Source organism: Oncorhynchus masou, chromosome 19 (genome assembly GCF_036934945.1).
Source record: "Oncorhynchus masou masou isolate Uvic2021 chromosome 19, UVic_Omas_1.1, whole genome shotgun sequence".
Taxonomy (NCBI): domain Eukaryota; kingdom Metazoa; phylum Chordata; class Actinopteri; order Salmoniformes; family Salmonidae; genus Oncorhynchus; species Oncorhynchus masou.
Genome location: NC_088230.1, coordinates 28,234,356 through 28,249,177, shown reverse-complemented (window position 1 = coordinate 28,249,177; position 14,822 = coordinate 28,234,356). Strand labels below are relative to the sequence as shown.

The 14,822-nt window shown below is 44.9% G+C and overlaps 1 protein-coding gene across 4 annotated transcripts in view; it reads right to left on the bottom strand.

The window, feature by feature from the left end:
- LOC135506106 (AT-rich interactive domain-containing protein 1B-like) overlaps window positions 1-14,822 on the bottom strand; it is a 92,217-nt gene that overhangs the window by 12,935 nt on the left and 64,460 nt on the right. For all 4 annotated transcript variants that reach the window (XM_064925540.1, XM_064925543.1, XM_064925542.1 and 1 more), the window contains 4 exons: window positions 10,977-11,128; window positions 10,754-10,875; window positions 7,498-7,707; window positions 5,632-5,830 (listed from right to left, as the gene is read on the bottom strand). In XM_064925540.1, the coding sequence (XP_064781612.1) occupies window positions 5,632-5,830; window positions 7,498-7,707; window positions 10,754-10,875; window positions 10,977-11,128 (683 nt within the window). The remainder of the gene's footprint in view (window positions 1-5,631; window positions 5,831-7,497; window positions 7,708-10,753; window positions 10,876-10,976; window positions 11,129-14,822) is intronic.

Here is a 14,822-nt window from a genome sequence, read left to right as displayed (position 1 = left end):
CAGCTGATTGTCCTCACAGTGGCAGACCACGTGTAACAACACCTGCACAGGATCGGTACATCCGAACATCACACCTGAGGGACAGGTACAGGATGGCAACAACAACTGTCTGAGTTCCACCAGGAACACAATCCCTCCATTAGTGCTCAGACTGTCCTCAATAGGCTGAGAGAAGCTGGACTGAGGACTTGTAGGCCTGTTGTAAGGCAGGTCCTCACCAGACATAACCGGCAACGTCGTCATCTATGGGCACAAATCCACCATCACTGGACCAGGCAGGACTGGCAGAAAGTTCTCTTCACTGACGAGTCTCGGTTTTGTCTCACCAGGGGTGTTTGTCGGATTTACATTTATCGTCGAAGGAATGAGCGTTACACTGAGGCCTGTACTCTGGTGCGGGATCGATTTGGAGGTGGAGGGTCCGTCATGGTCTGGGGCGGTGTGTCACAGCATCATCGGACTGAGCTTGTTGTCATTGCAGGCAAACTCAACGCTGTGCGTTACAGGGAAGACATCCTCCTCCCTCATGTGGTAACCTTCCTGCAGGCTCATCCTGACATGACCCTCCAGCATGACAATGCCACCAGCCATACTGCTCATTCTGTGTGTGATTTCCTGCAAGACAGGAATGTCAGTGTTCTGCCATGGCCAGAGAAGAGCCCGGATCTCAATCCCATTGAGCACATCTGGGACCTGTTGGATCAGAGGGTGAAAGCTAGGGCCATTCCCCCCAGAAATGTCCAGGAACTTGCAGGTGCCTTGGTGGAAGAGTGGGGTAACATATCACACCAAGAACTGGTGCAGTCCATGAGCAGATGCACTGCAGTACTTAATGCAGCTGGTGGCCACGCCAGATATTGACTGTTACTTTTGATTTTGACCCCCCCTGTGTTCAGGGACACATTACATGTCTGTGGAACTTGTTCAGTTTATGTTGTTTCAGTTGTTCAATCTTGTTATGTTCATACAAATATTTACACATGTTAAGTTTGCTGAAAATAAATGCAGATGACAGTGAGAGGACGTTTCTTTTTTTGCTGAGTTTATAAAAATAAATAGCAAAGCAGACATTGAAGATCCCTTTGAGCATGAAGTTATTAATTAGACTTTAGATGGTGTATCAATACACCCAGTCACTATAAAGACACAGGCGTCCTTCCTAACCCGCTTGCCGGAGAGGAAGAAAACCGCTCAGGGATTTTACCATGAGGCCAATGGTGACTTCAAAACAGTAAGAGTTTAATGGCTGGTATAGTAGAGAACTGAGGATGGGTCAACAACATTGTAGTTACTCCACAATACTAACCTAATTTACAGCACGGAAATGAAGCCTGTCAAGAATAACATTTTTCCGGAACACGCATCCTGTTTGCAATAATGCACAAAAGTAAAACGGCAAAATATAAATTCACTTTATATCCTGAATACAAAGCATTATGTTTGGGGGAAATCCAACAACACATCACTAAGTACCACTTCATATTTTCAAGAATGGTGGTGGCTGCAACAGGTTCTTTGGGGGATAAAAAGAAAGGGAATAGAGCTAAGCACAGGCAACATCCTAGAGGAAAACTGGGTTCAGTCTGCTTTCCAACAGACACGGAGACAAATTCACCTTTCAGCAGGTCAATAACCTAAAACACAAGGTCAAATACACACTGGAGTTGCTTACCAAGATGACAAGGGTCCTGAGTTGCCTAGTTACAATTGACTTAAATCTACTTGAAAATCTATGGCAAGACCTGAAAATGGCTGTCTAGCAATGATCCACAACCAATTTGACAGAGCTTGAAGAATTTTTAAATGAATAAATGGGAAAATATTGTACTTCCCCAGGTGCGCAAAGCTCTTGAAAACGTACCCAGAAAGACTCACATCTGTTATCACTGCCAAAGGTGATTCTGATGTATTGACTTAAGGGGTTGAATACGTATCTAATCAATTTACACGTTAGAACTTTCCTTCCACCGAGAGTATTTTGTGTAGATCGCTGACAAAAAACGACAATGAAATATATTTAAATTCCACTTTGTAACACCAAAATGTGTAAGAAGCCAAGAGGTGTGAATACTTTCTGAAGGTACTGTATGCATGTATGTGCACACACACACACACACACACACGCGCTCCTTCCATGAAAGACCGACCAGGTGAAAGCTATGATCTCTTATTGATTTCACTTGCTTTTTGCTATGTAAAACACGCACATTTCCCATGCCAATAAATCCCTTAGATTGTCACCTGTTGAATCCACTTCAAAATCAGTGTAGATGAAAGGGAGGAGACAGTTTAAAGAAGGATTTTTAAACTTGAGACAATTGAGGCATGGATTGTGTGTGCGTGCGCCATTCAGGGGGTGAATGGGCAAGGAAAAAAATATTGAAGTGCTTTGAACAGGGTATGGTATTAGGTGCAAGGCACATCGGTTTGAGTGTGTCAAGAACTGCAACTCTGCTGGGTTTTTCACTGTGTATCAAGAATGGTCCCCCACCAATGTTCCCTATAAGCTGCATGCAGCTCCCTCAAGATGCTGCACAGAATAAATATCAATATCAATGTTAACACCATTAACATTCCCCTTTACTGTGGGAATTGTGATCGAATCAATGCAACATATCGAAACAAAACAAACTACAGAAGAGTAACTGTTGTTGTAGGCAGAATGCATCTGAGTAGGATTCTATTGTATTGACATGCATGACTCCGCACGTACTATACACAGACCAGTGTGGCATAACCAATCAGAGCTGCACTATTTGCAAATAGACCATTGCCATAAATGGATATGTGCCATTCACTTTGAACTGGACTGTGTTTACAGCATGAGCGGTCATGAGTAGATTAGAGCTTGTTTTGAGATCAGAGCTGCATGTAGCCACTTGTGCACATTTGATCAAATCCTTTGCTAATTAGTGAGTTATTAGCCCAGTTATACATCATTTCTAAATCAGCAATAGGGGAGTGATTGCTTCCATCTAGAGTACAAAACATGTACATTTCTAGACATCTTTGGGGGGAAAAAGTCCGGTTAAGAGCTTTTTTTTAACTTAAAGTGGCAGTGTTGTATTTTGAGACAGGCTTGAGTAAGCTAAGTAGTCAATAGGCAGAGGGTAGCATCATTTGTCTGAATCTTATTAATATGGTATCGGAATAATAATAATACCATTTCATTTTGTAAAGTGGTTTCTTGTATCAGACAGCACATTGTCAGTCACATTTTCCTACATTGAACACCACACATTGGCAGCTACTGTAGGCTGAATGTTATGTAATGCATTTTGTCCATTGTTTTTGATGGTAGGCCTACATGATCAAATAGCCACAGTAGCCTACTTAACCACGGTCTGAAAATAACTTAAAGCGGGTACAGCATCAGTGGGCACAGTAAACGCTCACTCAGCAGACCTGAAATGGAGTCAACATTGGCCAACATTCCTGTTGAACACTTAAGACACCTTGTAGAGTTCATGCCTGGACAAATTGAGGCTATTCTGAGGGAAAAGGGGGTGCAACTAAATATTAGGAAGGTGTTCCTAATGTTTTGTACACACAGTGAAATTAATATACACACACACACCAAAATATAGATGCAACATGAAACAATTTCAACAATTTTACTGAATTACAGTTAATATAAAGGAAATCAGTCAGTTGAAATAAATTCATTAGACCCCCATCTGTGGATTTCCATCCGCTGGGTAACCATGCTGTGCCAATCAGAATGAGTTTTCAATCTTGTGAGCCAGGACCAACCGCTCACCCACACGACACCATACACGTGGTCTGCAGTTGAGAGGCCTGTTGGATGTAATTCTCTAAGACCACTTTGGAGGTGACTTATGGTACCACCAATTGCACACTACTTCAAAACTTGAGACATCTGTGGCTTTGTGTTGTCTGATAAAACTACACATTTTAGAGTGGCCTTTTATTGTCCCCAACGCAAGGTGCACCTGTGTAATGATCACGCTGTTTAATCAGCTTCTTGATATGCCACACCTGCCAGGTGGATGGATTATCTTGGCAAAGGAGAAATATTCACTAACAGGAATGTAAACAAATTTGTACACAACATTTGAGACAACGAAGACTTTAGTGCGTATGGAACATTTCTAGGATCTTTTATTTCAGATCATAAAACATGGGATCAACACTTTACATGTTGTGTTTTAGATTTTTGTTCAGTATTGTTAGCAATTGTGCTAACACTAGTTAGCAAATGCCTTCAAACTGCACATAAAAGATGATATCCATGAGTTCATCTGACTAGGGATGTAAATACCGGGTTTCATTGCCAAAATCCTGTAGTATCAGTTTAATGAGAAAGTCCTCCAATCCTGCATCACATGGTACTCTGTCTGTAGACAGCTGTGGGACCTACCTGACTGTATAGCTGCCATTCAACTGGGCTTGAATGCAACAAGTCATATAATAACTTTGACAACATGAAGAATACATGTACAGTACTGGAATGGTGGAACAATGTAACTATCTGATGCAGGCTAGATTACTCATAGCAAAACCAGACAGGATTAAAGGTTGCTTAGTCTAGTAATAATGTCCAAAATGGTACCCTATTCCCTTTATAGTGCACTACTTTTGACCACAGCACTATGGGCCCAGGTTAAAAGTAGTGCACTACAAAGGGAATAAGGTGCCATCTGGGATGCAACCAATGAATTCAGCATTTTACATTTCCCATTTGTTCTTACATCAAAACCACTCTGTTCTTCTCATTAACGATACAAGAACAAAATTAAAGAAACCTCAAACCTGACATCTATAAAATAAAAAGTTCAACAATTCAAGACATTAAAAAGCCTGTCTTGTAATAACCCCCACTGAATGAGAGAGAGAGCCAGAGACGGAAAGAGAGCGGATGAGAGAACGGGCCAGGCTGGCAGTAATATGCATGTGTTGGTAAATGAGAGATTCTCTGGTGCCTGATCCGCTGCCAGCCAAGACGCCACGTGTTTCAACTCCAAAAGTAAACAATGAAGAGTTTCAGCCATAGGCGCCGTCTCGCTCTCTAGCTCCCTCTCCTTCTCTGAGCATGTGAACTCACGTGACCCTAGCATACTCACACACAGAGACAGCGAAAGTAAGAAAAAAAACTACTGCCCCACTGGTCTGTGGGAAACTAGGTCAGACTTAGGTCATGGTTGTTTATATATCAGACAGCCACTCCACACTCCCCTATTCAGCTTCTCTAGGGGGAATCCCTTCCCCCGCAGCTTGATAGCCCTCTCTCTCCCACAGTCTAACTAGCACTCTGTATCCCCCCCTCACGTTCCCTCTTCCCTGCTCCCTTTCTCTCTGACATCAGCCATCTCGCCTGGGGGGGATCTCTCTCTGTGTGACAATCACCTGTCAGACAGAAATAGGCCCACGTGCAAGGAGGGAGCAGCCAGCCCAGGGAGAATGGAGATGGATAGATGAAAAGCTGGATGACTGAATGGGTCTGCCTGTGGATATATGGACATGATCCTGGTCATGCCTGTTTATAATGGCTTTGTGTGGGTGTACATGTGTCAACCCCAGCAGGTAGCTTATACCTCTAGTCGACACACAAGTGGTCCCAACCCTGCATAGCGTGCAGCTCAGCTAGGAAAGCTCCAGTGTTTTACTCACCCGGTGAGGGTGGCTGGATCTTAGCCTGTTTCTTGGTTTCCCCCGGGATCTCCAGCGGCGGCTCCTCTCCCCGCTCCACCCTGCACTCATAGGCAAACAGGTACTGGATGTACTGCTTCTTCAGAGAGCTGGCGGAGCTGCTGGACGTGCCCACGTTGAGATGGGTGGACAGCTCCCTCCACTTCTTGCTCTTGTTCACCTGCAGGGGAAGGGGGGCATATGGCCGACAGGAGACTCCTGAGCAACCAGGGCTGAGTATGAAACCGTATATGATGGGGTAGAACTGGGACGGGATAGCCAGCAAGGGCCATAATGTAGTTCATTTAAAAGCACTCTGGGATTGGGTCAGGGAGCAGACCAGGGTCTAGATTTTGCCTTGGTCAATTTTGAATGTCATTTTGACATCCAGGATAGGCCTGGTGGTCAGGCAGCTGTGGTCAGGCAGCTTCCTCCAGGTCCCCTTTCATATTTCTATTGACAGGGAAGTATTAAGGTAGATAGGGAGACAGATGCGTGACCAGGGCTGTAGACCAAGTGGCAGAGACGGTATATGTGTTGCGAACACAGGTGTCACAGACTCACCATGGCCAGGCACTCTCTCTCTCAAACACACAGGTCTCACAGACTCCCCATGGCCAGGCCCCCTCTCTCTCAAAGACACAGGTCTCACAGACTCACCATGGCCAGTCCTCATATTTCTCGAACACACAGGTCTTAGACTCACCATGGCTAGTCCTCATATTTCTCGAACACACAGGTCTCAGACTCACCATGGCCAGTCCTCATATTTCTCGAACACACAGGTCTCACAGACTCACCATGGCCAGGCACTCTCTCTCTCAAACACACAGGTCTCACAGACTCCCCATGGCCAGGCCCCCTCTCTCTCAAAGACATGGGTCTCACAGACTCCCCATGGCCAGGCCCCCTCTCTCTCAAAGACACAGGTCTCACAGACTCACCATGGCCAGTCCTCATATTTCTCGAACACACAGGTCTCACAGACTCACCATGGCCAGTCCTCATATTTCTCGAACACACAGGTCTCAGACTCACCATGGCCAGTCCTCATATTTCTCGAACACACAGGTCTCACAGACTCACCATGGCCAGTCCTCATATTTCTCGAACACACAGGTCTCAGACTCACCATGGCCAGTCCTCATATTTCTCGAACACACAGGTCTCACAGACTCACCATGGCCAGGCCCCCTCTGTCTCGAACACACAGGTCTCACAGACTCACCATGGCCAGTCCTCATATTTCTCGAACACACAGGTCTCACAGACTCACCATGGCCAGTCCTCCTATTTCTCGAACACACAGGTCTCACAGACTCACCATGGCCAGTCCTCATATTTCTCGAACACACAGGTCTCACACACTCACCATGGCCAGTCCTCCTATTTCTCGAACACACAGGTCTCACAGACTCACCATGGCCAGTCCTCCTATTTCTCGAACACACAGGTCTCACAGACTCACCATGGCCAGTCCTCATATTTCTCGAACACACAGGTCTCAGACTCACCATGGCCAGTCCTCCTATTTCTCGAACACACAGGTCTCACAGACTCACCATGGCCAGTCCTCATATTTCTCGAACACACAGGTCTCAGACTCACCATGGCCAGTCCTCATATTTCTCGAACACACAGGTCTCACAGACTCACCATGGCCAGTCCTCATATTTCTCGAACACACAGGTCTCACACACTCACCATGGCCAGTCCTCCTATTTCTCGAACACACAGGTCTCACAGACTCACCATGGCCAGTCCTCCTATTTCTCGAACACACAGGTCTCACAGACTCACCATGGCCAGTCCTCCTATTTCTCGAACACACAGGTCTCACAGACTCACCATGGCCAGTCCTCCTATTTCTCGCACACACAGGTAGAGGCGGCACAGGTCCAGGGGCTTCCTGCCCACGGCTGGCAGCATAGGTACAGGCGTGCCCCTCTCCTCCATGAAGGCCAGGTAGCGGTCCACCCACACCTGCCTCTCGGGCTCCATGCCCATCTCGTATAGGATGCAAATCTTCTCATTGGTCATGGTGGCCGGGCTGGTCTTCTAAAGGTGCGGGGCATAGAGTAGAGGGGGAACGGTCAATCAGGGCTACTACTGTTGTCATTGCTTATGGAGCACGGTCACGAGGGTCATGTAGACAGAAACATGTTCAACATCCAACTTTAGATTATTATATGACTTGTTGCATTCAAGCCCAGTTGAATGGCAGCTATACAGTCAGGTAGGTCCCACAGCTGTCTACAGACAGAGTACCATGTGATGCAGGATTGGAGGACTTTCTCATTAAACTGATACTACAGGATTTTTGCATTGAAACCCGGTATCTACTTCCCTAGAGGCAGATGAACTCAAGGATACCATCTTTTATGTGCAGTTTGAAGGAATTGGCTAACACTGAACAAAAACATCAAAATGCAACTTTGGTCCCAGGTTTCATGAGCTGAAATAAAAGATCCCAGAGATGTTCCATACGCACAAAATGCTTCTCTCAGATGTTGTGAACAAATTTGTTTACATCCCTGCTAGTGAATATTTCTCCTTTGCCAAGATAATCCATCCACTGGCATATCAAGAAGCTGATTAAACAGCATAATCATTACACAAGTGCACCTTGCGATGGGGACAATAAAAGGCCACTCTAAAATATGCAGTTTTGTCACAACACAATGCCACAGATGTCTCAAGCTGAGGGAGCGTGCAATTGGCATGCTGACTGCATGAATGTCCACCAGAGCTATTGCCAAAGAATTTCATGTTAATTTCTCTACAATAAGCTGCCTCCAACGTCGTTTCAGAGAATTTAGCATACGTCCAACTGCAGACCACGTGTATGGCGTCGAAAGGGCGAGCAGTTTGCTGATGTCAACGTTGTGAACAGAGAGCCCCATGGTGGCAGTGGGGTTATGGTATGGGCCGACCACGGACAACGAATACAATTGCATTTTATCGACGGAAATTTAAAAACACAAATGCCATGGAGGCCCATTTTATTTTTGGGGGGTATTTGTGACCAACAGATGTATTCCCAAACATGTGAAATCCATAGATAAGGGGCTAATTAATTCATTTCAATTGACTGATTTCCTCATATGAACTGAAACGCAGTAGCATCTTAGAAATTGTTGCATCTTGCGTTTATATTTTTGTTCAGTATAGTGTTAGTGCAATAACGAAGTCTACGTAACTGCTAGCATGCAGTTGAGTCATTGCGCGAACGCTAGTTAGCATTGGCTCGCAAAACTACCTCTTACTTCCTTCATACTGGACACAGAGACATAAAATGGTATCCATGAGTTCATCTGACTCAGGGGAAGTAGATAAAGGGCTTCATTGACAAAATCCTGAAGTACCCCTTTAACATACTCAGTCATCAATAACAACCAATACAAACAGAGAAGCGTTGGAACCATTGTGGTGCAGCAGGACTGCCAGGTTACCGGCACCGTATGTAGAGAGACAGGAGAAAAGAGTGTAAGAATGGAAAATTATTGGTCCAATTGTATACATGCCTTAATGAGAATGTCTCGGTCACAAACATTACCACAATCATATTTCAGACATCAAAAACAAAGACACTAGAATATAAAAACGACAAGCTGTAAAAAACTAAGCAAAAAAGGAAATATATAACCAATCCAACAAATGAAAAAAGGAACAGAAGTGAAAGCGAGTTGTTGTGGTACTTATAGGGCTGGTGGGCGTGATGTCCTCCACCCCATGACAAGAGGACAGACGAGCAGGGCAGGGGGACGGGGGGCTGGGACATACAGGGCAGATACAGCTCCTCTCAGTGTGACGAGGAATAGATGGGCGTACACATTCATACACGCGTCAGCACACAACAGGGCCACGTGATGAGAGATGGCAGGAGTTTGACAGATTGCAGTCTGACTTTATCCTTTTCCCTCGCTCTCTCGCTTTCCCCAAAACATAGTCACACACCCATGCAGAAAGCATACAAACAGCAAAACCTGTTCTCAAAGACATCCTGGGAGAGTAAGAACTCTGCTGTCTGCAGCCAATGGCCCACTCTCAGTCACACACATGGTACAGCTCTGTTCAGCGCTCACCTGGAGGCTTTAAGGCAAAGCACACAGTGGAAACTACATGGTGAGAGGAGCCATACAGACAGATTGAGCAACGGCATTCTAGGGCAGTCTGCCAAACAGGTGCATGGGAGGAGCTTCATCAGCAAAGGCCACAGCCATTATTACTAGTCCTCAAGTTGTCATGAGTGGAAACATGAATCCACGCTAGCTACTGCTGTTGCCATGACAGCAGAAATGCACAAAGCAGTCAAATGTATGAGGAGTGATCATTAAGTAGACACGGAACAGATATAATAGTGGTTCCTCTCAGATCAGTTGGGCTGACAGTCTTCAGTTTGTGATCAAGAGGATGTTCTCACAGCCGGTAATGAGGTGAAGAGACAAATGAACGCAGAGGGAGAAAAGCTGTTCACTTTCACACAACTCTCAGTCTGGAACCAACCACACAGAGGCGTGCAGAACCAAACCAAGCGAGGGGGAACTTGAAACACGAGGGAGGGAGGGAGGGAGGGAGGGAAAACAAGAAGGAGAAAAAAAACACAAAAAAAACTGACAAGAGAAATAGGAGTTCATGAGAGAGCACAGTGAACAATAACAAGTTCTTTGCAGTCGAAGGGAGACGGTTATTTTAGCGTGTCTGTCTGTGTCTATCACACATCCAAATCAGTCAAGAGACAGGCAGGCAGACAGAGACATGAGTGGGGTAATAATGATCAACAACTTGCTGAAAAAAGAGTAGGTCTTTTTACCATAAAATAGCAGTGCTATAAAGAGGCATTTATTTTGGAACCGTCTCCCAGTAGTAACAGAAGGTAAATAGAGAGATAGAGAAAGTGACGTCTTCCTTTAGAAAATCCTCACAAAGATGCCAAACACAGGATGTTTTTCTCAATTCTCTGCATTAATTTTTGTCTGCTGCCTCATTAGATGCTGTGTTTGCTGAGCTTTGCCACATTCAGGTTCCTCTTCCATACACACGTGTTATTAGGACATGCTTTGAGAGGTACTGACGAGGGGCCTGTTAGAACTGTAACTCCTACCTTGGGTTTAGGCGGGGGCTCGGCGGCAGGACCTGGAGTATTGCTCTCCCTGTACTGCTCTGGAGGTTTCGGTTTGGGGTCAGTGGGACACACCATCCCCTCTCCTCCCATAAGCATGGGCCCTGTGGAGGAAGGGTGGAAAAAGTTCAGCCTCTTGTTCACTGTTATACTGGGGCTTGTGACTGTCTGGTATACATGGACAGTGTGCGGAGTAGGTAGATACCGGAGGGTGCGTTGTAGGGAGGTTGGGGCCCCTGTGGGGTCATCCTCCCAGAGGTGTTGGCCCCTGGCTGCTGGCTGTAGGGGCCAGCAGGGCTGGAGGCAATCCCTCTGGGGCTCATGCCTGGATGGTGAGGCATGGGGGTCATTCCCTGCCTGAAAACCAAAGAACAAGAGATTGGCTTAGTCATTTACCATCTCCGTAATACACAACGCTATTACCAAAGGCTTTATATTCATACAGTACATTTAACTATTAGTGGAGGCTGGTGAGGGGAGGACAGACTCATAAATGGCTGGAATGGAATTGAACCTCAAACACAGGAAAACCATATTGACCTGACGGACAGATGGAGGTGTAGATAGATTTTAGTTGTGAGTGAGACAATATGAATAATGCATGTTGGTCATCAAAAGCAGTGCATCAGCAGCTTTTTTCAACTCCAAAACACACAACACAGGGACAGAGAAGAAACGTTGAAGACATTTTAAATCCTGTGGGAAATAATACCCACATCAAAAGGCTGGGGAGTCGAGTGAAAAGTAATACCATTTATTTCCTGCTCTTTTCCAACCCCCAGCCAGACTTCCTGGGCGCTGAACAGCACACTGAGGGTGTGTCCTAATAATATCCCCTTCCTTCCAAAGTATGCACTTGTTCACTTCACTTCACTTATTTGGTGGTGGAGAAAGAAATCAAGCCCTGGTCTTTAGGCTGCTCTATTTAACCTGGTAATGGAAAATTATTCAGACCCCTTGACTTTTTCAACATTGTTACAGCCTTATTCTAAAATGGATTAAATAAAACGATTCCCCAGCAATCTACACAATATACCCCATAATGACAAAGCGAAGAGGGTTTTTGAAAGTTTTGCAAATATATAAAAACAGAAATAACTTATTTCCATAAGTATTCAGACCCTTTGCTATGAGACTCAAAAAATATGAGCTCAGCTGCATCTTGTTTCCATTGATCATCCTTGAGATGTTTCTACAACTTGATTGGAGACCACCTGTGGTAAATTAAATTGACTGGACATGTTTGGAAAGGCACACACCTGTCTATGTAAGGCCCCACAGTTGACAGTGAAAGTCAGAGCAAAAACCAAGCCATGAGGTTGAAGGAATTGTCTGTAGAGTTCCGAGACAGGATTGTGTCGAGGCACAGATCTGGGGAACGGAACCAAAACATTTCTGCAACACTGAAGGTCCCCAATAACACAGTGGCCTCCATCATTCTTAAATGGAAGAAGTTTGGAACCACCAAGACTTCTCTTAGAGCTGGCCACCTGGCCAAACTGAGCAATCGGGGGAGAAGGGCCTTGGTCAGGGAGGTGACCCAAGAACCCGATGGTCACTGACAGCGCTTTAGAGATCCTCTGTGGAGATGGGACAGCCTTCCAGAAGGACAACCATCTCCACAGCACTCAACCAAGTAGGTGTTTATGGTAGAGTGGCCAGACGAAAGCGCCTCCTCCGTAATAGGAACATGAAGTTTGCTTGAAGTTTGCCAAAAGGCACCTAAAGACTCTCAGACCATGAGAAACAAGATTCTCTGGTCCGATGAAACCAAGACTGAACTGTTTGGTCTGAATGCCAAGAGTCACGTCTGGAGGAAACCTGGCACCATCCCTACGGTGAAGCATGGTGGTGGCAGCATTATGCTGTGGGGATGTTCAGCGGCAGGGACTGGGAGACTAGTCAGGATCGAGGCAAAGATCAACGGAGCAAAGTAGAGATTAAAACCTGCTCCAGAGCGCTCAGGGCCTCAGACTGGGGCAAAGGTTCACCTTCCAACAGTACAACGACCCTAAGCACACAGCCAAGACAACGCAGAAGTGCCTTCAGAATAAGACTCTGCATGTCCTTGAGTGGCCCAGCCAGAGCCCGGACTTGAACATCTCTGGAGAAACCAGAAAATAGCTGTGCAGCAACGCTCCCCATCCAACCTGACAGAGCTTGAGAGGATCTGCAGAGAAGAATGGGAGAAACTCTTCAAAAGACAGGTGTGTCAAGCTTGTAGCGTCATACCCAAGAAGACTCGAGGCTGTAATCGCTGCCAAAGTTTCAATTGTGGTTTTTGGCCACTGGCCAACACACACACAAATACCCCATGATGTCAAAGTGGAATTATGTTAAGAGTTATTGACTAATTAATTAATAATGAAAAGCTGAAATGTCTTAAATCACTAAGTATTCAACCCCTTTGTTATGGCTAGCCTAAATAAGTTCAGGAGTAAAAACATACTTAACTTCTCAAGGGTAGGGGGAATTTTGGATGAAAAGCGTGCCCAAATTAAACTGCGTGCTACTCAGCCATAAAAGCTAGAATATGCATATAATTAGTAGATTTGGATAGAAAACACTGAAGTTTCTAAAACTGTTTGAATGATGTCTGAGTATAACAGAACTCATATGGCAGGCAAAAACCCGGGAGAAAAATCCAATCAGGAAGTGGGAAATCTGAGGTTTGTAGTTTTTCAACTCTTGGCCGATCAAATACAGTGTCTATGGGGTCGTATTGCACTTCCTAAGGCTTCCACTAGATGGCAACAGTTTGATGCTTTTACTGTGAAGGAGGGGGGAATGAGAGCTGAATGAGTCAGAGGTCTGCCAGAGAGGCACGAGCTGGCCAGGCTCGTTCACGTGAGTTAGCTTGCGTTCCATTGCATTTCTACAAAGGAATTCTCCGGTTGGAACATTATTGAAGATTTATGTTAAAAACATCCTAAAGATTGATTCTATACATCGTTTGACATGTTTCTACGGACTGTAACAGAACTTTTTGACTTGTCGTCTGCTCCCAGGGTTCGCGCGTCATAAATTTGAAATACTGGGCTAAACACGCAAACAAAAAGGAGGTATTTGCACCCCCAGACCACCACATTGCCTCCACCATGCTTGACAGATGGTTCACTCCTCCAGCATATTTCCATTCTTCCTGCATCTCACTAATGTTCTTCTTTGTGATCCGAACACCTCAAACTTAGATTTGTCTGTCCATAACACTTATTTTCCAATATTCCTCTGTCCAGTGTGTGTTCTTTTGCCCTTCTTAATATTTTATTTTTATTGGCCAGTCTGAGATATGGCTTTTTCTTTGCAACACTGCCTAGAAGCCCAGCATCCCGGAGTCACATCTTCACTGTTGATGTTGAGACTAGTGTTTTGCAGGTACTATTTAATGAAGCTGCCAGTTGAGGACTTGTGATGGGTCTTTTTCTCTGGACACGAATGCACTTGTTCTCTTGCTCAGTTGTGCCCTGGGGCCTGCCACTCTTTCAATTCTGGTTAGAGTCAGTTTGCATTGTTCTGTGAAGGGAGTAGTACAGAGCGTTGTACGAGATCTTCAGTTTCTTTGCAATTTCTTGCATGGAATAGCCTTCATTTCTCAGAACAAGAATAGCCTGATGAGTTTCAGAAGAAAGTTTTGTTTCTGGATATTTTGAGCCTGTAATTGAACCCACAAATTCTGATGCTCCAGATATCAACTAGTCTAAAGAAGGCCAGTTTTCAGCTGTGCTAACATAATTGCAAAATCAATTAGCCTTTTAAAACGATACACTTGTATTAGCTAACACAATGTGCCATTGGAACACAGAAGTGATGGTTGCTGCTCATGGACCTCTGTAGATATTCCATAATTGTTTTTTTATTTTTTATTTTAAATAATCTGCTGTTTAAATAATCTGTAGTTTCCAGCTACAATAGTCATTTACAATATTAACCTCTTGGTGTTAGGGGGCAGTATTTTCATTTTTGGGAAAAAAACGTTCCAGTTTTAAACGTGATATTTTGTCCGGAAGAGATGCTAGAATATGCATATAATTGACAGCTTTGGATAGAAAAC